General features: G+C 38.7%; 1 protein-coding gene across 3 annotated transcripts in view; it reads left to right on the top strand.

Annotated features, from left to right (window-relative positions):
• The window catches only part of zbtb16a (zinc finger and BTB domain containing 16a), a 123,244-nt gene that overhangs the window by 50,656 nt on the left and 47,896 nt on the right, over positions 1 to 24,692 (top strand). For all 3 annotated transcript variants that reach the window (XM_056263043.1, XM_056263041.1, XM_056263042.1), the window contains exon 3: positions 1,739 to 1,836. In XM_056263043.1, coding sequence (XP_056119018.1) covers positions 1,739 to 1,836 — 98 coding nt within the window. The remainder of the gene's footprint in view (positions 1 to 1,738; positions 1,837 to 24,692) is intronic.

Genomic DNA, 24,692 nt, shown 5'->3' with positions numbered 1-24,692 from the left:
TTGAATCATTACGACCCAGCATGTGACGCTGATTCGCACAACTTCAAACAGAAACGAGAGGTTGTTCGATAAAAAATAGTTTTTGGTTAGTGCGTCTTTTTAAAAGAATCAACCAAAGAATCAATTGAACCAAACTGCTTATGGATTTAACTAGCATGAAAATGACACTGTTTAAAGAACCGAAAGCCTGCCTTAAGCGGGTTTTGCAGTGCACGTTATCTATGTAGAATGAATTGAAAGTGAAGAATACACATCTTTGTTCCTCATTAAAGATGTATACATTTGGCACTAAAGTGCAAACAATGAGCTAATTACCACTCTGGAAACAATTACCAAATGCTGTAAGCATGCTAATAAAAACCAATTCAGTTCACCACTTGCAGCAAGTTGCCAGTGTTCTCGTGGCGTTCTTACAAACCTCGTTCTTTGAGCAGCCTGCCTCTACACCGCAACCCATAAAACCTCTTACCTGCCGTGACCGAGTTTCATACTCTTAATGGGTGGCTGTGACTAGCTTGAGTTTGTTAGTTCATCAGTGTTGACTTTCGATCATTTCTACTGGCTTATTAGCAATCGGATGTGATGCATCTGAGGATTAGTGCGGTTGAAAAGATGCAGATGCTCGGGATCTTTTGTTGTCAAGCCTGAGAAAGTCACACATGGGCATTCACGGGTTGATTTAAATCCACACATGGGTTATGGGCCAAAGCCAGAATGCTAATTGTAGAAATGGTAAATACACTACAAAATAGCCAGCCTGCACCAGGTTTCAGACTTAATCTAAAGGACAGTGAAACAAAAGGAAATCTTTGTCTCTTCCTGTGCTCAATGGAGCGCCATGTGGCAGTACTGACTCAGTTGGTGCCCTAGGCGAGATAAGACCATGCCCAAAGGGAAAAAAGACCATTTTTGACTACTTGGTAGTTCTTCTCCCCTTTTTTTGATAAACATTCATTTATTTATTTTCTGTTTATTTAATTTTAGTAAAGTAAAGAAACAGAACTTTTATCTTAATTCCTCAAAATGGCTTTTGAATGTCCACTTGACTCAAAATTCAATGGGGGCACATGCTTCCGTGTGTGGCTCCATTCTGTTAGGTTAATCTTTCCTCAATCCAATAATTGAAGAGAACAAATGTTTCACTTTCAGCTCATGAAAAGTTGACCCCCTGTTTGAAATGGGCCCTGTAGCCCGATTCAGCTGTTAAAGTAACTCTTATCTGAGGGCCCATGGCCATCTATATGTTCCTGTTTAGATAAAGAGCTCCTTCATCTCCGCTCAGGGAACTGCATGAATGAACAATAGGTCTTTGAACCCTCATGTGCCATTGACAATTTTTGCTTTCAAGGCGTTTCAAGACGTCTAGTGACAAGCTTAAATGTATTCTGATCATCTAATTTGGGAATAATCAGCTGAAGTGTTTGATGACAGGGAGATGTGCAGGTTTAACTTTGACTGGTTGCAAACACTGGTTTAGTTCTCTCTCGAGATAAACAGCGGTTTTACCTTTGTTTTCTTTTTCTTTTTTTCTTCAAAAACAAGGCCTATGGTTTTAATACCCTCTGTCTTGTTATCTTGTGTGGTGGGACGCAAATTCCCGTCTATTCTGTCTTTGCCATTTAGCAAACTAATCGAATCTCATAGTATAGCCAGGTGCTTTGCCTGATTTATTTCTTTTTTTGTGTGAGTAATATAAACAGTGTTGGCTGATGTTATGTTGTCCTGTTTCTCCCTGCAGGAAGCTGCACAGCGGAATGAAGACCTACGGATGTGAGCTTTGTGGCAAGCGCTTCCTAGACAGTCTGCGCCTAAGGATGCACTTGCTGTCTCACTCAGGTATCGTCACTAATGTGGATGCTTGTTTTTTCAGGGTTGGGTGAAAATCAGACTATAAGAATTGTCTCACTTTCAATTTATACGTTTGATATTTGAATTGGAATTTAAATTGTATTTACAGGAAGAGGAACTGATTTGCAATCAATAGAAAGTCACCAGATGGTTTCAAATAATTTAAAAAATCATAATAAATTAAAAAATAATAATACATTTGACTACTTGCAGTACTAGTTGGGGGTTGGTGTGAATTTGATTTATTTTGTATTTTTTAAGAAGTCTCTTATGTTCACCAAGGCTGCATTATTTGGTCTAAAATGCAGTAAACACAGTAATATTGTGAGATTGTATTACAGTTTAAAATAATTTAAATATATTTTAAAATGTAATGTATCCCTGTGATGGCAAAACAACTAAATTTTCAGCGGCCATTACTCCAGTCTTCAGTGTCACATGATCCTTCAGAAATCATTATAATTGGCTGATTTGGAAAACATTTCTTATTATTATCAATGTTGGAAACAGCTCCTTAATATTTTTTGGAAACATGATACATTTTTTTCAGTTTAATTTTTTCACTTTTGATGAATTTGTTATCCTTGCTGAATAAAAATATTGATTTACTTGAAAAATCTTACTTAACCCAAACCTTTGTAAGGTTGTGCATTTCTATTTAATCTCTATGTAGTATCCTACAATATCTTCCTCTGTTTTCAGCTGATTTCTGGAGGTTGTATGTGCTTTTTTTATGAAAAGTCTTTCGCTCTTTCGTAGTCTGTAGTGAATCTAGTTTTGTCCATAAAAGATGTTGGACTCTGGGTTTCCAACCCAGGCCAACAGGAATCTCCCTTCACCTCCTTCTGCAACTGCCAAATTTACAGGCCCTGTGAAGTCAAAGTCCTTACTGCACACCAGACATGCACAATGGTCAAACTTTGTATACTTTTTGCCCCCCCCCACCCCGTAGAGCGCTCTCGGGTTTATGATAATTAAGAGCGAGTGCTGTGCCGAGGTAATTGATTCTGCAGTAATTAGGGGTTTAGATTAGATTAGTTTAAAAAACTTTCAGATTACACATCCAAACCTTTCTGCCTTGCACCAGCGGAATATTTTGCTGTCAATATCTTCATATAGTGAGATGAGATTGACTTTTTGTAGGGACGTTTAAAAACATGTGGAGTGGAGAGATGAGTGACATCTCACGCTGGGACGCCCAATTCAATTCATGCACGACTCAGCATGGCAGACTCTGCTCTAAGGAAATATGTAATGTTTATTTTAGAGGCTGTTCAAATCCCAAGATGCTTGTTCAATAACAGACTCTGTGGAGATATTGTAGTACTCGTGCGCTCATAATGGCAGCCCATGGAGCATGAAGCACGGTGACATTTATGAGAGCTGTTTTGCAATGAGACAAAGAGGCCGAGTCTGAACTCCGATGAATACCTCTGTTTGGTATTCCGCACTGACCCGCAGATACGCCTGTACTCGTGCAAAAGTATGTTCTGTGTCATTATAGTAATCCAGAAATCCTTATGGGAGACTGGCTTGTGCAGTTTGGATAATATGACTGCGGATAATCCTGCGCTCAGAAGCTGGGTTGCATGAGACTGGGCTAGAGAATGCTTCAAAAAGACCTTTGTAAAGCCACTGACTTGCTCAGTGACTCTCCAAACAGAAGGACTGAGTGTCATTCGGTGTGTTGTTAGTGTTTGCGGGGCCTCACACTTCACCCTCTCTGGATTACCGCAGGAGTTTGCTGTAGTCTGAACATCGGCCGCTGCGGCTCAAGAGTTTAAGGGTGTCAGTTATCTTCTGTTCACACTGTCCCCCGCTTTAAACATCAACTCCAGATCTCATTTTCTCAAACGACAATGGTTTTTTGGACTATGTACCACTCGATTACATCAAAAATGGTTCTTTCTTTTACAATTCTGCTGCTTCTTCCGTTTCTTCTTCTGCTGATTTTTCCTCTGCTGCTCCTTCTGCTGCTTTCTTTTTTCCATTGCTACTGCTGCTTCTTTCTCTTTGCTGCTGCTGCTTCCTTTTCTCCTTTGCTGTTGCTGCTTCCTTTTCTCCTTTGCTGTTGCTGCTTCCCTTTCCTCTTGTTTTTGCTGCTGCTTTTACTCTTCCTGTTTTTACTCATCATCATCATCATCATCATCTTCCTCCTCTTCTTCTTACTCTGCCTTTGCTGCTGCTTCTTCCCCTGCTTTTCTTCATCACCCCCTTCTTTTTCATCTTCATCTTTATTTGCTGCTGCTTCCTCTTCTCCTTCTCTTCCATCTTTATTATCAGCTTCTTCACCTCCAACTAATCCTCCTCCCTCAATTTTATAAAATGAATATTAGAATAAGCTATTATACTTAAAGCCTATTGTCACATCAAACTCAGTTGGATTTAAAGTTAATTTATAGTGCTCCCCAAATCCTTGTGAAATGATCTCAGATCCCTGAAACAAACAAGTGATGAGGGGATCTGCACAAGGTGGCTGAGCTTGGCCATGTTCATTAAGCACTCTGCCACATATAGTTTCTGTTTTTTCCCCTTATTTACATCACCCGGTAATCATATCGGTAATCACAATAGAAGTTTTGCATTTAAAACGGCACAAGAACCAGTCATAATTCCTTAAGATCTTTACCAAAAAAAGCAGTCTCAGACAGCCTCCCTCAACAGGCGGAATAAGCGAGCGGCTTATTTTTAGTGCATCAAAACAGAGTACAAAAAACCCCCTAGAACAAAACAGTTTTAACGTTCATATGCTCGATGCTTGACACATAGCGCTAACCTGGTTTTTGTTTGTAGCAGTCTGGCTCTTGAGAGCTTCACTCTTGTGTAATGCTCAAGCTTTTCAGTGGAAACACTTTTATAGACAGACAGAGTGGCAGAGAGGCAGAGACACGGCGAGGCTCTTTGATTGTTGTTGTTTTTTTTGTGTGTGCTTTTGTTCTTTCATTGCAAACTTTCTGTTTTTATCCTTCCTGTTCTGAGCGGTTTGATTTTTATCAGCGCTCACAACGGTGACACTAAGCAAGTGGCTTTGCCCTCCACCTCCTCCGCTCCCTCATCTTCAGGAGAAGGTGCTGAAGAATGGGATTAGGTGTGTCGTGTGTATTGCGGTGTACCATTTCAGTCACACACACACCTCGCTCCTCTCTGTTGGTGCACGCCGTCTCTGTTTGTTTTATTGTGGACTTGGCAGGGCGCCAGTCTGGGCCGCCTGCCACAGCCCCGGGTACAGTATGTACAGTGAATCTTGCGCCAGTTTTTTTTTTTTTTTTTTTTTTCTGTGTTGTCTTTTTTCAAATTATTGTCTGACAGCAGTGGTTGGTGGTGGCTGTTTTGTTTTTTGTTTTTTCAGGGGCTTGCGAGGCCTCACGTCCTGGAGTTTGGGTGGAAGTGCACTGTGGTGAGAGGCTGATAATGGAAAAGTGTGTGTGTCTGTGTGTGTTTTTTCTCTGGTTTAAGGTCAACATGGTCTGCGAGCTGCTGGGTAGTGAGGCAGCACAGCATTGAAGCAAAAAAAAAAAAGAGGGAAAAAAGTGACTCAGCCATTTGGAGCACGACTAGGCTATTAGTGTTATGTGAGCTTCCCTTGTGACTTCAAAGAGTGCAGAGCGTGGTCTGGGTAGGCTAGCCAAGGGACATATTTTGATCCATTTTTGGGGAGGCGAAGCTTTTCGATGGGATTACAGATCAACATAGGCTGTTTGGCATAAATCTTCCAAATTTTTTTTAACTTTTAAATATTTTTTTTAATCTGCAGCTATAACAGACTGTAGCTGTTAGAGGTCAACAACTATTGTATTAATATAGCGTTTTTTTTTTTTTTATATCTGTTTTATATATTGTGTATTTTATTCATATTTTCAATATATTTTTGCATAATTATTACAATGTCTTTTTTTATCGTTTTGTTTTTGTCAGGGTTTTCCATAACTAATTTGTCTAGCTTTATTCGGCATTTATCATAATTATTATTTTTTTCTGTAGCAATAACTGGCTGTAGCTGTTAGATGTCAACCAACTATTGTATTAATATTACATTTAAAAATATATATATTTTAAGAATATAAAAGTAATTTCTATCATTTTTATGTACTGTTTTTTTATATATATTTAAATATATATATTTATAAATGTATTTTTAATGGTTTTTCTAGTATGTTATTCAACTTGTCCATGTTGGCTCATTTGTCTAGCTTCAGCATAAGATATTCAGCATTTATCGTAATATTATTATTTTTTGCAGGCTCATTCCTTTCTACCTACTTCTTTGGGCAAAGCTTGGTGAATTGAACTGTCCACACACATGCATACATGTACGTGTACACTTGGGGACTGTGTGAACACTCTCATTAGCAAGCCGAAGTGCCTGGTCCAGGCTGATTAAGTCTGTGTGTTATTCTCCAGAGGGCCCAGCCTGTGGACCTCACTTGACTTCATTAGCTCAGTAGACTGAGACAGGTCTAACACAGCAAGACCCCTTGTACACTATCCAGCAGCTCGGCATGCGCCTTAGCCATATTGGCATATGTGTGTGATTGCAATGGCAGTGTTTTTTGATAAAAGTAGTTTGAAAAAGAGTTTGTAACTCTTCCTTAACATAGTCATTTAGAAGAAACCGGAATTGTTTTCCTGGCTTTTGTGATCTATCAGCTGTTGCTTACAAGTTGACTTGCAAGCACATGGGCTTTTCTTTCTTTTGATGACAGCGAATTAGCCGTTTCAATTATGGCTGTTACTTGGCCCGCAGGCTGTTGTTTAGCTCCATTGTTGCCGAGCTATTATCTTCGTTGTGTAGGAGCTTTTGTCTGCCCATTTCACATTGGTTTCCTGGTTCATGTCCTCAGCTGCATGTGTTGACACTGTGTTTAAGCACAGGAGCAGTTCTCAGATCTGTGTCCTCGTTCTTCAAGGTGAGAAAAATAAATTTTCCTGAGCTGCTTTCATTTCTCACGCTAGCATAATCTGAAGTCATAGTATGCCAACATTTGCCTTGTGTATTTGTGTGTAATATGAGCAGTGGCTCTCAGTTTTCTTAAAGTTTGGACATCAAGTGGTGATATTTTTTTTATTATAATACTTATACCTTAAAAATAAAATATTTTATTTAAAATATTATATTGTTAAATTGATTTATATATTTTATAATACAATACAAAAACATTATTTTTATTTATAATTATTATTAATTTATATTATTTTATATACTTACAACAATATTATTATTTTAGCATTATCGTAATTTATTTTATATGACAATAACTATTATTTTTATTATTATTATTATTATTATTATTACTACTACTACTACTAGGTCCTATTGAATTATGTCCCACATAAATGCCTCATCTCTATACTGTAGCAAATAGTTCACCACACAAAAATCATTATGGTCTACACTAACCATCATCATTGCAAGTGTTTAAATGTCTTCTTGGATTATATTTTCTGTTACTTCTTCATTTTGTTCATGGTTTTTAAGGATGAGGCCATGTTATACAACTTGCCCATGTTAACTTTGACCAAGTGACAGGTAGATTCATTTTTTTTTCATGTTATTATTTGTTTAACACTGGTCTTTCTCTCTTGTCCGTGACCCTGTCAAAACAGACCTGTGAGCCAATTTTGGGTCACAACCCTCCAGTTGAGAACCACTGCATTAGGCGGCTGAATAGAGTACTGAAAAATGTGAGGCATGAAGGAAGAGGAAAAGAGAAGACAGAGAGAGCATCTCTCTCTCTCTCTCTCTCTCTCTCTCTCTCTCTCTCTCTCTCTCTCTCTCTCTCTCTCTCTCTCTCTCTCTCTCTCTCTCTCTCTCTCTCTCTCTCTCTCTCTCTCTCTCTCTCTCTCTCTCTCTGTGTTTGTCAGAGAACGCCGGGCTCCCACAGTCTGGCCCCTCGCCAACTCTTCCCTCACAGTGATGACATCATCAGCTGCCGGCAGGTCTGGATGTTCTGCCAACATTCCAGAGCGTTTATGATCGCTCGCAGATGTGAGTCCAGGAACATACTGTACCCAAACTAGAAATTAATGAAACTTGACTGCTTTCCAAGCCACATATTCCAAAATAGAGAGACTGCAAATGGGACAGGAGGAGGGGTGGGATGGAAGAAAGGGCTCTAAATAAAGAGTGGGGGGAAAGGGGGAGAATGCCCTGGTGCTCAGCGCTCTCATGTAAATTCTTCACAGCAACTGATAAAGCCCCCGTCTCACCCTCCTCCTGTCCCTCCCTCCCTCATGTGCAATAGTCAGGGGAAGACGGGCTGCATGGATAAATGGCCTGAGCTTCTGTTTGGCAGTGTGCCCTAAGTTCTCTCTGGTGGTTTAAACCCATAATACTTTCCCTGACCTGTTGATGTACATTAAATCCCCATTTAAAACAGAGTTTGAATTATGTGCCACATAAATCCTCTGTTATAAGGGCCAAGAGAAATGATTACACAGGGAGGTAATGGCTCTGTAATCGTTTGACAAGTTTACATCCCATCAAAAAGCTGACAAGAGTTTATTCCCATGATGCCCAGGGGTGAGCTGTAAGGCCATTTTTTTCTCTTCCTCTAAGGGGTTTTAATTTTTTTAGTTTTAATTCAGGAACACACACACACATATATATATATATATATATATATATATATATATATATATATATATATATATATATATATAATATATATATATTAGGGCTGTCAGTTAAACGCGTTATTAATGGCGTTAACACAAACCCATTTTAACGCGATTAATTTTTTTATCGCGCGATTAACGGTCTTTTTGGCCTAGCAAACTTTGTAGTTTTTTTCACATGCTTTTGCAACCGGACGTGGCATGCGCAGCGCTGCGCTATGAAACCCATTCATTTCAATGACTTGTGCCGCACGAGGACGTTTTGTTGCTTCGTCAACCAAAGCGCAAGAGCAGCAGCGCGCACACCGCGGTCAAAATTCAAAATAGTTCAACTTTTGCCGTTGTGACGATTACCAGCGCGGCCAATAAACGTTTTGGCATCCAAAAAGTTTTGAAAACTGGCGTAGCGCCGCGCATTCCGCGTCCTGTCTGAAAGCACCGGATCTAGCTAGACCGGAAACACACTTGTTGCGAGCCGGCCAAATAGTAGGTTAACGTTACGTTTTGAGTGGATGACGAGCGCGAGACGCCGAAATGGATGCCAATAAGATTCTGAATTGAAAGTTTACTTTTAAAAAGTTGCCAAATGGTTCCATCCCATTGACTGACAAGACCAAAGTGATCTGTGTGTTTTGTCGTTGTGAACTGAGCTATCGTCATCGCAGCACGTCCAGTCTGAAATACAACTTGATGGCCAAGCACACACGCACGCGCACACACACACACACTCACATACACACACACACACAGCTGATGCGAATTCTCCGCCCCCTCGTCAATATCAGTACCTCGTCAGTATTTCTTTCACCCTTTTATTGATGGACAGTGTTACATTGTGTGAGAGATTATTTGCTCCAAGTGAAAATGTTTTAGTGTGAAATTGAACAGTATTGTCAATGTTGTTTTCAATAAAAAGCATTTGCACAAAGCAAGCCGATCCACTTTTCCATGTTGATTAGAGCATTAAAATTAGAAAAAAATAATGGGACAAAAAGAAATCAAGAGACATTTAGAATAGATAAAAATGTGCGATTAATTGCGATTAATCACGAGTTAACTATGGCATTAATGCGATTAATCGCGATTAAATATTTTAATCGTTTGACAGCACTAATATATATATAAATATATATATACACTCACTGGCCACTTTATTAGGTACACCTGTCCAACTGCTCGTTAACACTTAATTTCTAAGCAGCCAATCACATGGCGGCAACTACGTGCATTTAGGCATGTAGACATGGTCAAGACAATCTCCTGCAGTTCAAACCGAGCATCAGTATGGGGAAGAAAGGTGATTTGAGTGACTTTGAACGTGGCATGATTGTTGGTGCCAGAAGGGCTGGTCTGAGTATTTCAGAAACTGCTAATCTACTGGGATTTTCACGCACAACCATCTCTAGGGTTTACAGAGAATGGTCCGAAAAAGAAAAAAACATCCAGTGAGCGGCAGTTCTGTGGGCGGAAATGCCTTGTTGATGCCAGAGGTCAGAGGAGAATGGCCAGACTGGTTCGAGCTGGTAGAAGGGCAACAGTGACTGAAATAACCACTCGTTACAACCGAGGTATGCAGCAAAGCATTTGTGAAGCCACAACACGCACAACCTTGAGGCGGATGGGCTACAACAGCAGAAGACTCCACCGGGTACCACTCATCTCCACTACAAATAGGAAAAAGAGGCTACAATTTGCAAGAGCTCACCAAAATTGAACAGTTGAAGACTGGAAAAATGTTGCCTGGTCTGATGAGTCTCGATTTCTGTTGAGACATTCAGATGTTAGAGTCAGAATTTGGCGTAAACAGAATGAGAACATGGAACCATCATGCCTTGTTACCACTGTGCAGGCTGGTGGTGGTGGTGTAATGGTGTGGGGGATGTTTTCCTGGCACACTTTAGGCCCCTTAGTGCCAAGTGGGCATCGTTTAAATGCCACGGCCTACCTGAGCATTGTTTCTGACCATGTCCATCCCTTTATGGCCACCATGTACCCATCCTCTGATGGCTACTTCCACCATGTCACAAAGCTCTAATAATTTCAAATTGGTTTCTTGAACATGACAATGAGTTCACTGTACTAAAATGGCCTCCACAGTCACCAGATCTCAACCCAATAGAGCATCTTTGGGATGTGGTGGAACGGGAGATTTGCATCATGGATGTGCAGCCGACAAATCTGCGGCAACTGTGTGATGCCATCATGTCAATATGGACCAAACTCCCTGAGGAATGCTTCCAGCACCTTGTTGAATCTATGCCACGAAGAATTGAGGCAGTTCTGAAGGCAAAAGGGGGTCAAACCCGTTACTAGCATGGGGTACCTAATAAAGTGGCCGGTGAGTGTATATACACATACACAAACACACACTTGGCCTATATACTTGATCGGTCGGCCACCATATCGGTATCGGACAATATATATGTTCACTTTTAACTTTGAAAATTTGCTCGATTTATTAAAGCAGATAAATAATGGATTTCCTTCAGCTGAGGCACTTCAGATATGCACTGTTCGCCATGATTGTTTTGAATTGCTTGAAATATGATTGGAATCACTTATTAAGGATGCACCGTTATGAACATTTTGGCCGATACAATAACCGATAATTATCCAAGTTTATATCATTTCTGAGAGACTGATTACAAAAAACAAAAGTCTCACCATTAAAAGCCATGTCGCAAGCACACTATATATATATATATACTCTATATATATCCAGAGTATATCCCTTAATGAAAATGAATATCATCCTCCTAATCTAAATAAAAAACGTTATATTAAATTATAGAATATATTATATTTTTATAAATAATTTACTAAAGAAATATCTAGTTGAAGGCCAACTTTGATATTACAATGCATTTAGCAGTTTAATTTGTTACTCTCAAGAGTAATGGATGGAAGATTTTGGTCCTGCATTGGTTATTCTGAAATCCAGTCATATTTGGAATATGTCTCAATACTTTTTACTCCTTTCCCTGGACAAATGAAGAAAAAAGCGGCATCGCAATGCAGTTTAAAAAAAAAAAAATGTATGATGCTTCCATTTTAAGGATGTTTGGTATTTGTTTCATTCCTCTGCCTCTTTTTATTGCAGCCATCATCTTGTTAACATTTTTCGATTAAACATGGAATAAGCTCACACCAGCTATAATACCCTGTAAAAGATCCTGATCTTAGTCCTTTGTTGTCGGGTATTGCAGCTTTAAATCCCTTTGGTTGCTAAGTAGCAAGTGCCCCTGTGCTCTAATGGGCTGATTTGGTATTCAGCTCAATGCCGGGTCTTATTTTTGTATGCGAGACAAAGTGTTTTGATGGAGGGTGATTGCAGCAGCGTCTGGAGGCTGTTTGGGAGTTTTATGGGCTGTACAGTACACCGTGTGCCTTCTAAAACAGAACACAGGCGATTGAATTTTGGATTTGCTTCATCATTTCTCTCCTCTGAGCAGCCTCTGTCAAAAAGAGAGCGTAGCTGGAAGGGCACAGATTAATTTGTTCTGCTGGAAATGAGAGCGGTACAGCAAAACACACACAACACACAAACATGCAATATGCGCACGCACAACAAGTCTGAAAAATACGGTGAGAAACACAGAGGCGCAACTACAGCAAGGAATGCATTTAGTTCCTGTGTGCTGCCATTGGAATGGATGGGTGGCTGTGAATTGAAATGAAGCCACTATTCCGTGATTGGTGAATGTTGGGATATTGGTGGGAAGGCAACACATACATTTCTGGCATAATGAATTTGACGTGACGCCTTCATATTATAATATGTTATAATTTATCTATATATAATATCTATATTTGTGTATTTTATACTTTTTTTATTATTAATATTAATGTTTTAATAAAAAATGTTACCCCTTTGAATAACCTTAAATAAATAAATACTGGTTAATATAACCAGTATTTATTTATTTATAATTTAATTTTGTAAGCTGATAGAGCTAAAAGTTTTGACCCTTTCGAGTAACCTTAAATAAATAAATAAATACTGGTTAATATGACCAGTATTTATTTATTTGTTTGTTTATAATTTAATTTTAAATTGTGTTAAATTACTTTTTATTTTTATTTATTTTTAATTTTATTATGGCTATCATTTTAAGGATATTGCAGTCAAATTTGTATACATCTTAATGGTGTCTGTCCGAAAGGCCCATTTATTGTTTTACGGCACTAACAAACATTGGACGCAATCCAATCTAGAAAGCTGTTTTTAGCCGTATCTCAGTTTTATACAGGGTTCCCGCGGATCCTTAAAAAGTCTTAAAAAGTCTTAAATTAGATTTTTAAAATTTAAGGCCATAAAAAGTCTTATAAAGTCTTATTTTTACTTATGAAAGGTCTTAAATTTTAGATGACACTTTGACTTAGACATATCTAAAAGCTTTCCAAATTAAAACCATCTAATTAGCGTATGTATTTTTATTTATTTATTATTCTATCTTTGTGGATTTGCTAGTTCACGTGACATTTCGCGTCACTCGCGAGTCGCGGCAGCATAACTGTCTCCTGCACGCGAGAGGAGAGAAGGAGAAGAAAGGTCGTAAATGTCCGTTCAGTTGTAAGTTCATTCTTTATGTGCGTATGGTGTGCGATGTGTATGGTCTATTATGATATGTAATCATTGTTTTAACAATGTACGAGGCACTGCGAGCTGACATCGCATTTCTCTCGTGCTTTCACTGCGTGATGTGTGAAGTGTAACTGTTATGTCCCCAAGTTAGTTTTTGTCTTATATTTATATCATATTATGTTCTTATATTAGAATATCACATCAGAAAGAGTGCCGTTTTCCCGTGCACGATTCCAAGTGTGATATTTATGTTATACAACTGTTAAATTAACAATAAGTTAACATTGAGTTACTTTTTAGACACAATATTGTCAATATTGTTTGTTTTCCCTTTATTTCGCCGACTATAATTTCAAAATGAAACAGTAGCAGAGTCTCAATGCAACCGATAGCGATGATTTCTTGACTGAAATCCGCGTTTTGAACGAATCACTTGCTTCTTTCCCGAATGAATCAGCCGTTTGAACGAATCGGTTGAATGAATGACTCCCTCAACTCACTTATTAAGACAGTGATTTGCCGCTGCGGTTTCATATTTAAAGTACCCTTTAAACAAAATGTTAAAATTAGAAATCATTTCATATTTAAATATTGAATATTGATTTAAAATCAATAAAATCATGTTTATCTCATAGCTTTATTTATGCAGTTGTAAATGGAGTGTAAATATATTAATGCCACTTCTGATGCCGCTTCTGTCACCTCTGCACTGCAAAGATGGATTTTGATTGAATGATTTAATTTGACTGTAACAGTGGTACTGTATGATTATTATATAATTAAGTATTATTGTATAATTACTGTATAATTTAATTTGAATGATAGTATTTGACATTAAAGGTGATGCATAACTCTAAATAAGTTTAGAAAAAATGTCCATATATAGGTGAAAATGCCCCTGAAAAAATAAATTTAAGGTGGCAAATATTGCCCCTTAATTAAAATATTAATTTCTGTCACTGATGTGAACTGACCACTGCATAGAATATGAAAAATATGAATATCTTCGTGAGTCAGCTGTCAACAACAGACCTAAACCAGCCATGGCACCAGCACAAAAACACAATCAGTAAAATATCATCTAATTATTATCAACAAAACGTTGAAAATATCAATATATATTTTGTCAATACTGCACAGCCCTAATGTACGGTATTAATTTTGATTTCTTCAGGTCTTAAAAAGGTCTTAAAAAGCCTTAAATTTGACTTTCAAAAGTGTGCAGGAACCCTGTTATATCAGTTTATATCATGGTAAATCTTTATGGCACACTTGCTTTCACCTCACTGATAACTCGGCTTTGTTGACATACATATGAGGGAATGGCTTGACCTAATCAAGATTTCGTCACTCATTCACAACAATGGCTAATAATTAATCAACATCAGAGTGATGCCACTCTGCAGGTCCTGCAGATCTTACCGCACACATCAGTCAAGCTGGGTTTGGGGGCATTTTAGGTCATGCTGATTTAAACCAGTTTGGTAAAAGAGCTGCAATTCCACCACCAGATTTCCAGTACTGGCAGAGTCCCTGGAAAAAATGATGATTTGTTTGTTTATTGGGTTTTGTTTGTGTTCAAAGATCAAGGCTTTGATTGCAGCTGTGAGCCAGTGGTTAAAATGCTGTGGTGTGTTGTTGCTGGTAGTGTGTTGGAGGGGGCTGCTGGAAAGGGGGGGGTTTGTAAGGGGAGGCTAAATTTAAATTGTAATTGGCCGACTTCCACAAGCTTGCGGGCATTTTAATGAGTCATAATAACTTCATTTAAAACCAGCTGAGCAGAAAATAGATTGGAGAGGAGCCTGTGGCCAGTATGGATTTGTTTTGTTTTTTTCTTTCATCGTTGAGGCCGGACCCGCTCTGCCAGGCCTGATGGGCCACTGAGCAGACAGGACATCCTTTGTGGATTTATCATATCACTGTCCACTTTGCATTCAGATCATATTCGGACAGTTCCCACCATCATGCTCCATATCGAGTGCCGAGCAATCGGACAGTGCACCCATTCATCAACCATTCATCAAAACTCATGTCACTGCTTTAGTAGACTTTCTAAAATTCTTTCTACAATATTAAAGGGATAGTTCACCCTAGAATTGATGTGTGACTTTTCTTTCTTCTCCTGAGCACAAATGATATTGTGAAGAATGTTTTAACTGTTTTTGTCTACACAAAAAGTCAATGGGGTCCAAAACAATAGTGGACCCTGTTGACATTCATTGAGTGAAAAAAAAATAAAAAACAGATATTTTTCTTAATATTTTCTTATATGTGCTACAGAAGAAACAGTCATATAGGTTTGGAATGACATGAGGGTGAATAAATGATTTTTTGGGTGAAATCGCTTTAAGAGTGGAAGCTGCAGGCATACATTAGATTGTAAGTCTCTAAATTGGATGTTTTCATTCTCGGATAAAAAAGTTATTTACTAAGTGTCATTAAAGAGCGCAATCTCGTAGATGTGAGGACATTAACGGCACCTCCTCCGTGACGGTGTTTTAGATTAAGATTAAGAGGGTCATCTGCTGCTAGAGTTTAAATAAATGGTGGAATGTGTTGGCACGCTCTATGCCAGTCCAATTGAGTTTGAGTGAAGCGAGCGGGCATACCTCTACCGCAGAGGCTTCGTACACACTGCTGCAGGTTAAGAGGGGCCTTCTAGCGTGAAACACACATTCAAAGCCATGCGCGTGCACTACTGTCGAAACCCTTCAGTGCCGCCACCCACCGATGCCTCACCTGGCCTTTATCTCGGCTGAGGCCATGAAGACAGAGTGTGTGCTCTTGTGTGATAAATGCCTGAATTCTGCTTATCCCATTCAAACACATCTGTGTCTGCCTGCCCCTCTCTCTACCCCCGGGGGGCTTCTTATTCGAGACCCTTACATCTTATATCCTCTGTGTATAGACGTGTACAGCATGTTTCCATATTTTCTTTGAGTAAATGTGGCAGCAGTGAGGTTTTTATTTTTTAATGCTTTGACGTCTAATGACATCTTCTCCGCCCCCTTAACACGAACAAAAAAACGTCTTATAAGCCGAACTGTTTAAGTCACCTAAGAAAATCCTGTTATTCCTCTGCATATTTGTGGGTCAGTACAACATAGAGAGCATCATTGCAAGTAGGTATATGCTGGATGAAATACGATTTGTTTTCTGCGTAATAGCAATAAAAGTAAATACTCTCCAAGGCACGTTTTTTCATCGTGTTGCGTTAGCTCGGTCGATTGCTTTGGGAAACTTTTAGATCAATTTCTTAGTGCAGATTAAAAAGCTATGAATCCCATTTATGGAAGAGCTCCCTTATGAAATGCTCTTTGAAACTTTCATATTTTGGCTGAAGAGTGAATCAGACGCTAAGCAAAGATCTGCCGACGGCGCTTTCATGTAAAAGAAAAAAAAAAAAAGATAAAAGCAGTCCCATCTGGAAGTAGCCAGGACACACAAGGGTTGCTTTTATGCTATCCATTCCACTGGGAGGTTCAACATGAAAAGCAGCCGTGGATATTGTGTTATTACTGTTGCAAACACGTCTGTGGATCAGAATACTAATCCCGGGCCGTCCAAACAATTTCAGCGCTGAAGAAAAACACCTCCATCTCAGGCACTTTGAAACTGTCTGCGGCGACACAAGTAATTAATGTTTAATGGGCAACTACTGACAGGGCAAAACCTTCTGAGACTCTGTGGGCCTATTGTGGGGGAAAAAAAATTCTCTAGAAAAGCATCATGTTATAAAACAGTGCTTGAAGTGCTTCCAATAGGAGCTTGTTAAAAAACAGAAGGTTTGCAGCTAGTAGCTATATCAATATCCTGTTTAGTCAATGCATATTGTAACTGTGATTGTACAGAAATTGAATGTGCAGATACAGAGCGAAAGAAGATGAAGAGGAAGTCAGTGGATCTGGAACGAGTGTGAGGACGTTGTAAAAGGTTTTAGTGAGGAAGTTAAAGGGGGTGTCACGCAGTTGACGTTTGTGTAGAAAAGAAGTTTATGGAAGTAACTTTTTCCTCTTTTTTTTCTTCTGCCATCACCCTCTTTCTCTTCCCCTTTACTTTTTTAAATCAAGGATGGTTCCTGCTGTCTTAAAATTATTAAAAATCTTGTGACATAATGGAAAGAGAAATCAGGGCCAGCTGATGTCATTTGGCACGCTGAGCTAATGGCCGTTTATTCATGAAACAAAATATACCACAAAGTTTGCAATTGGATTGTTTTCCAGTCTTGAATCTGAAGCTGATTAACTTTTTCTTCGCAGACGAATCCATTTAAATCAAGGGATAAAAAAATGTAAATGACTGTCCCTGAGAGCTGTTAAACTCTGTTTGCTTTTCCGTTTGTTTTTTTTCTGTTGGATTTTTTTATGTGAACCACGTTCCGTGTGGTTGTTCCTTTTGGTCCATGTTGGAGTCACTCAAACTTGCCGCCTTATTTGCTGTTCTTTTGAAAATTTAGATTTTTTTTGTTTGTTTTTGGAAACCGTAACACCTCTCGCATACTGTGTTAAGTGTGGAACAGTTTAAAAATGACCCGTACTATGTGGTTGCATTCTAGTTGCTGTCCCATAGGTCGTTGTGTAGCCCGTCGCCCCTCCCCCACGCTCCTGACCTGGACCTTAATAAACTAGAGAGTGCCTTTGACAATGTGTGACTTGAAAGCAGGAAATAATGGGCACTAAATGTTAAATCTTTACAGGTTATTGACCTGTGGAGCATACATGGGCTCTGTTAACTATGTGCAGCCTGACACTGACTGCTTAGCACTTCTGTACCACTCATTTGACTGTGCTAGCACTTTGCCAGTTACTAGTTAGCATGTCTCACATCGCTGTCACAGCTCAGGACCGCTTTAAGTACTTAAACCATCATTTAAAATTAGAAGGCCCAGGATTTTTTTCCCCAATTTGATTTCATATCTGCTTTCGTATCTGCCTTGAGATGCATTCACTCTCTATTTCCTTTCATTGGAGGTCACTTGACATCAGTGGGCGTCAATTTTTCACATGATTGACCGTAACATAAAATTGATAATTAACCCACTAAATGCATTTAGTTAGTTTATTTTAGTTTAGTCTAGTTTAGTCAATATGCTCATCAACCACTAGGAATCCTACTAGTGGTCCATGGACCACAGTTTAAAAACCACTGTTAAATTGATGTGGACCCATCCAATTATATTTCAGGACCTGGATTGAAAGGCAAATAAGGAAAGAGCAGAACCGGCCTCCCACTGCTCTGCGCCCAGCAGTAAAGGCATTTACAGCACTATAAAGACGGCTCAATTGTCGCATCCGTTGGTTGGTTGAAGTTTCGGTGGTCGTTTGGGGAAAGGGTTCACCGCATGGTCAGGCTCTCAGGTTCTCCTGTGATAAATAAAAGAGGGCTGGAGGTATCGTTCTGTTTTCAGCCGACCTCACAGGTATTGATCAGGCAGCAGAGCAAAGGCAGATCATTTCTTGCCCATTCTTTCTCGGTGTCCATGCTAACTTTTTAGGTAACACTTTTTTTTTTTTTACTACTTTCAAATTTACAGATTTTCAAAATTGACTTGTCTCTGGGTTGCATGAACAATTAGTCGAGTAATGCAGTTTTAAAACATGCAACTCTCATGGCACGAGATGCTTAAACACAGAAAGATATGTCTGTCTCCATGCGTATGACCTAGTCGTCTATCATGACCCATCCCTACTCTTTACCTTTATAATATGCTTGGTTAGTTGTATATATGATGTACACTTTACGATAAGGTTTGATGCGTTAGAATTAGTTAATGCAATAGATGTCATGAACTGAAAATAAACAAATTTTACTTCATTAATCTAGGTAAATGTTATAATATTATAGTAAATATAGTATATTATAGTAAATAATTGTATTATACTAATAGTACATATAAATATACATTTTTTCATTGTTAATAGCTATAGTTTTTGTTGGTTAAATATACAATGAGAAATGTTAATGTATTATGCACTACCGTTTTAAAAGTTTGCTGTGAGTGTTTTTTTTATAGAAATTCATACTTTTATTCAGCAAAGATGCAATAAATTTATCAAAAAGGACAATAAAGATGTATAATGTTACAAATGATTACTATTTCAAAATATAGCTGCAAGCAGCGATTATCAGGGCCATGCGCAAGAAGACAATAAGACATGCCAACATGGCTGGAAGTGTCAGACCAACTGCAGCAAGGAGCAATTAAAGACATTTTAAAGACGATTTTAGGCGAAATGGCTGAAAAATTATATAAACAGTCATTTAAAATATGATTTAATGGATTATCACTTTCGACCAATAGGTTTCGCAAATACAAAATTGATGTGGTCAGAGTGAGGTGACGGACACGTACAAAGTTTGGTGTCAATATGTCAAGGCGTTGCAGAGATAAAGCCTGTATAGTCATTTTGGCATCATGCCTCAAATTTGCTGCTGCGGTATATGAAAACAGTTTCATCTATTGACACAAAATCCATAACTTTTAGTCGGCACGGCCTAGAGATGATACGATTTGATTTTGGTGAAATTTGGACAAATGGTCTAGGAGGAGTTCAAAAAAGTAAGTATTGAATGCAAATCAAGATGGCAGACAGGAAGTTTGGCCAAATATGGGAAAATTGTTATCTATGTTTTTGATGTGACCCAAGAGATCTATTAAAGGAGAACTCCGGCGCAAAATGAACCTTTGGTCTAATTACACATTGTTACCTAGTCAACCGTTATCTGAGATTTGTTTTCATGATTATCGAATGTAAATAGTTTTATCTCTAAAAACAGTTTAGCCAATAAAGCTAGTATAACGGTAGTATATTGGGCATAGATCAATGACAAATAAAAATCGCTTGTTAATACCACTAACAAGGCTGAAAATAGACCCACACTAACACGGTAGCATAATGAGGGTCCCTACCTTCAAACAGAAGCATTGAGAACTTTGTCAGTGTCCAGACAGTTTAATAAGAAGATATTTTTTACATACAGTCAACTTCACGTATACAGGCAGGAGCCATCTTTGAAAAAGAGTCTCTACCAGTCAATCTACGAACGCCGATCCAAGCCTGCTGTTCGCGCTCACCTTATCACAACTTAGCTCGTTCACATCTCACCAGCGCACTTGGATCGGCGTTCGTAGATCAACTGGTAGAGACTCTTTTCAAAGATGGCTCCTGTCTGTATACGCGAAGTTGACTGTATGTAAAAAATATCTTCTTATTAAACTGTCTGGACACTGACAAAGTTCTCAATGCTTCGGTTTGAAGGTAGGGACCCTCATTATGCTACCGTGTTAGTGTGGGGCTATTTTCAGCCTTGTTAGTGGTATTAACATGCGATTTTTATTTGTCATTGATCTATGCCCAATATACTACCGTTATACTAGCTTTATAGGCTAAACTGTTTTTAGAGATAAAACTATTTACATCCGATAATCATGAAAACAAATCTCAGGGAACGGTTGACTAGGTAACAATGCGTAATAGGACCAAAGGTTCATTTTGCCCCGGAGTTCTCCTTTAAGACCAGTTTCATTGCAATAGGTTAGTTAATTCAACATTTATTAGCATTTTTGGAAATGTCCTTATAACTTTTGACCAAAAGGTGGCACTGCCCCAAAACATTGAGTACTTTCAGGGCATGGTGCCGAAGACACAGACCGAGTTTCATAACGATACGCCAGTGCGTTACAGCGTTAAAATACAGCGTTTTTGTGCGTATTTCAAAATGGCCGACAGCCAGAATGGCTGATATGGGATTGGTCAAATTGGATGTCATTCGACTCGACATGACACCCCAAATCTAACGAGACCACTTTTATGATTTTTGAACAAAAGGTTCAGAAGTTAAGAGCAGAAATAGCCCATTTTCGTATCTCCGGACCAGTAGGTGGTGCTGCGCCGAAATGCAGCATGTAGCCTCAGGCCATGCTTGTGATGACATGTACCAAGTTTGGTCTGAATACGATAAACCGTTGGGGAGATACAGCCTTATTCTGTTTTCGCAAGCGCTACGGAAAATATGTTTGCGAGGTATTCGAGAACAGTTTGACGAATCAACTTGAAATGCATAACTTTTTGTCGGCATGGTCTGAAGATGATCTGGTTCTATTTTTGTGAAAATCAGACCTAGGAGAAGATAGAAAAAGTAGTTTTTTTCAGAAAATTCAAAATGGCGGAGAAATTTTCATGACGAAAAATAACGTCATAGTGTCCAATCAAATTGTCTTGAGGAAAAAATCATTTTGTTTGTAGCCCTTACGGTTCAAAAAGTTATTAGCATAAACATGAGTGCAACTTTGAACAGTTGGTGGCGCTAGAGGGATTGAGTTGGAGACTCCAAATGTGCTATTGTGACAGATCAGACTGTCCTCTATCAGTGTGCTAAATTTCATAAATTACTTTCAGCGCTTGGCCCCTAAAAAATGCTGTTCTTTTGAACTTTCTATTCATCAAGGAATCCTTAGTTATCACAGTTTCCACATTAATACATTACATTTTAAAAGGTATTAAAATGGAAAACAGTTACTTTTGAATTGTATTCTCTTTTCACTATATTACAGTTTTTATTGTATTTTTTTATCAAATAAGTGCAGCCTTGGTGACCTTGGAGACACTTCTTTCAAAAACACAAAAAAAACATTACCGACCCCAAACGTTTAAACGGTAGTGTAATGTGTAATCAACATCAAACTAGATAAATCGGTACTATAAAATTGTTCTTCATTATTAGCTCATGATACCTAATGCATTAAAGGGTTAGTTCACCCAAAAATGAAATTTCTTTCTAGTGATGGGATTTATGGCTCTTTGAGGGGATCCGGATCTTGGCGATCCGTTCCTTTCAAAGAGCCGTTCAAAAGAACGGCTCTTTTGGCTCTTTTTAAATATTTAGTCAGTTTTAAGAAGCCAGCTTGGGGGCATCTCAGTTTATCCAGGAAATAATCACTGGGAGGAATGATGAGGTGAGATTTGTAGTCAAATAATTAAAACTCAGATATCACACACCAATATCTGAGTTTGAATTATTCTGAAATATTGATTACCTCATTTGTCATGTGTGGACTATATTCCATAGGGTTGCACAACATCCCTCTGCTTAGAAAGTGACATCACTATTTTGGATTTACCTTTAGTACAAAGTGTGTGTATGTGTAAAGCTATGTTGACTTATGTTATTCATACAATACCTACTCACAAATAAACATCAAAAACAATGAATTTCTGTGCAAAACAGCTTTTACTACAAACACTAACACTTCCACACAAGAACATTATCACACAAGAACATTTTGATAAAAAACAAAAAATATTTAAAGTTGTAAAGTTTAAAGTTGTTAAATTTTTTTTAACTGGAGTAACCATGTGACGGCAGCGTGCACAAGTCATTGGCTCCGCTCCTACCCAATGACAGAGGCACGTAGGGTTTTTTTTCCACTGGAGTAATCACGTAAAGGATGCGCGCGCGTGCACAACTACTATCATCATGCTGTTAGGCAGTAGCACCCCTGCGCTGGGTGCGCCCCTTCCCCTATAACTGAGGAGCTAATAGGCTTTATGCCGAGCGTCACGTGACCAAACCGGAAAACGGGTCTCATTGCATCCGCTTGTCAGAGAAAGTGTTAACGGCCGTAAGAACTAACTACGATATCTCTGGATTTTTAAGGTAATCAGCTAACCTACTAAGTTCACTTTGTTATTGGTGTTTTATGCTATTTAAATATCTCATGTTTATGAGCTGTTCAAAAGAATCGGTTCGTTCGCGAATGTCACAACTCTATTTCTTTCATTAATTACTCGCCCACATTTCGTTCCAAACCCGTAAGACCTTTGTTCATCTTCCGAACACAAATGAAGATATTTTTGATGAAATCCAAGATCTCTTTTTAATCCCCCATAGACTGCAACGTTATTACCACTTTCAAGTCCAGAATGGTAGTAAAGACATCATTAAAATAGTCCATGTGACTACAGTGGTTGAACTTTAATGTTATGAAGTGACGAGTACTTTTTGTGTGCAAAAAAAACCCAGAAATAGCGACTTTATAGCGTTTTGAGTAGCGTTTTGGGTTCTACATTGGAACGCCGCCTCAGTATTGGTATATCCAGTATATACGCATGCGTCGTCGAAAAAGTATTCTCGTCGATTCATAACATTAAGGTTGGACCACTGTAGTCACGTGGACTATTTTAATGATGTCTTTACTACCTTTCTGGGCCTTGAAAGTGGTAATAATGTTGCAATCTATGGAGGGGTCAGAAAGCTCTTGGATTTCATCAAAAATATCTTCATTTGTGTTGCGAAGATGAACGAATGACATACGGGTTTGGAACGACATGAGGGTGAGTAATTAGTGACAGAAATTTCATTTTTGGGTGAACTAACCCTTTAACTAATTTTAACGAATTAAACCTTATTTTTAAAGTGTTTCCAAAGTAATTAATAATCAGGCTTGGACTTGACTCCATATCATGTACTGTATACTTGCCAACATCACCTTGTATATGTGCTGGCATCAATGCAGTAGGCAGCAATTCTGAGAATCCCACCTCAGTTTTGGTGGCAGCTTAAATAGAGGCAAATCATGGTGAGATGCTAGAGGCTCCACTCATTTCCTGCCACTTCACACCAGGCTAACCCTACAGGTTCCTCCCCAGCCCAGCTCCTGTTTCCTCCACTTCTGAAAGCCCTTTGTCCTCTAACTATACCATTGGGAAAGCTGCCCAGAGTCATAATTTAAGGGACCATTGCCTGAAGAAAAAAAAAAATAGAGGCGAGAAAGGAAGAGGAAAACACGTGGAACCTTTCACCTTTTGTTGCAGTGGAAGGGTTAGCTTGCTGCACACCAGGGTCATACACAGGCATTATCCTGTTGCTGATATTTGTTTTGTTTCTGCATGTGGATTGGACGGCATGTGTTCAAGAGTCCCACACACTGCATAGGCATCCGTCTACATGTTACTAATAGGTCTCCAGCTTGTATGTGTATGTGCATCTTTGTAAACTGAAATGCCCTGAGCATATCTCGGGCTAGACAGCTGAAATGACTGTTTTGTACATTGAGAGAGAAAAAAAGCTGGACTGAGTGTGACCTGCCGGCCAGATAAATTGGTCTACTGGCAAAATGGATTAAGAGCTTTAATGCAGGCTAAAAAACAAGTGAATGAATGTGCAACACTGTGTTCATTTTGAGCAGATAAATTTAGAAGTCTTTGATGTGAAAGTGTGTTTAGCAAGTCAATATTTGTCTGCTTTGGTCTGTCCCAAGACGTCCTCTGTCTGTGCACCAGACCGTGAAGCTATCAGAAGAAGCCTAGATATCCTCAGTGTTTATCTCCTTTGCTATTCTTTCTGTTCTCTGTGAAGGCTATATAAATATTAACCAGCTGACTTCTCTTCATTTTCTGAGCGTAATCTACTGTATAGTGTCTGGAAATTGAATCTGTGCTGCTCTATTTCTCGAGCTGTGTGTCTGTGTATACGGTTACAGAAAAAAAGGGAAAATCTAGATCTATTTGTGAAAATCAGTGCATCTACATGTAATTTCGTCAGATATCGTCACGTGGGATGACCCTAGTTAATCACATTTTAAAGTGTCTTTTGTTTGCAAATAACAAGGCATCAAAGCTTTGGTCCAATGCAACACACAATG

Source organism: Rhinichthys klamathensis, unplaced genomic scaffold, assembly GCF_029890125.1.
Source record: "Rhinichthys klamathensis goyatoka isolate OS25496 unplaced genomic scaffold, OSU_Roscu_1.1 h1tg000197l_1, whole genome shotgun sequence".
Lineage (NCBI taxonomy): Eukaryota > Metazoa > Chordata > Actinopteri > Cypriniformes > Leuciscidae > Rhinichthys > Rhinichthys klamathensis.
This window is presented reverse-complemented; position numbering and strand designations above follow the sequence as displayed.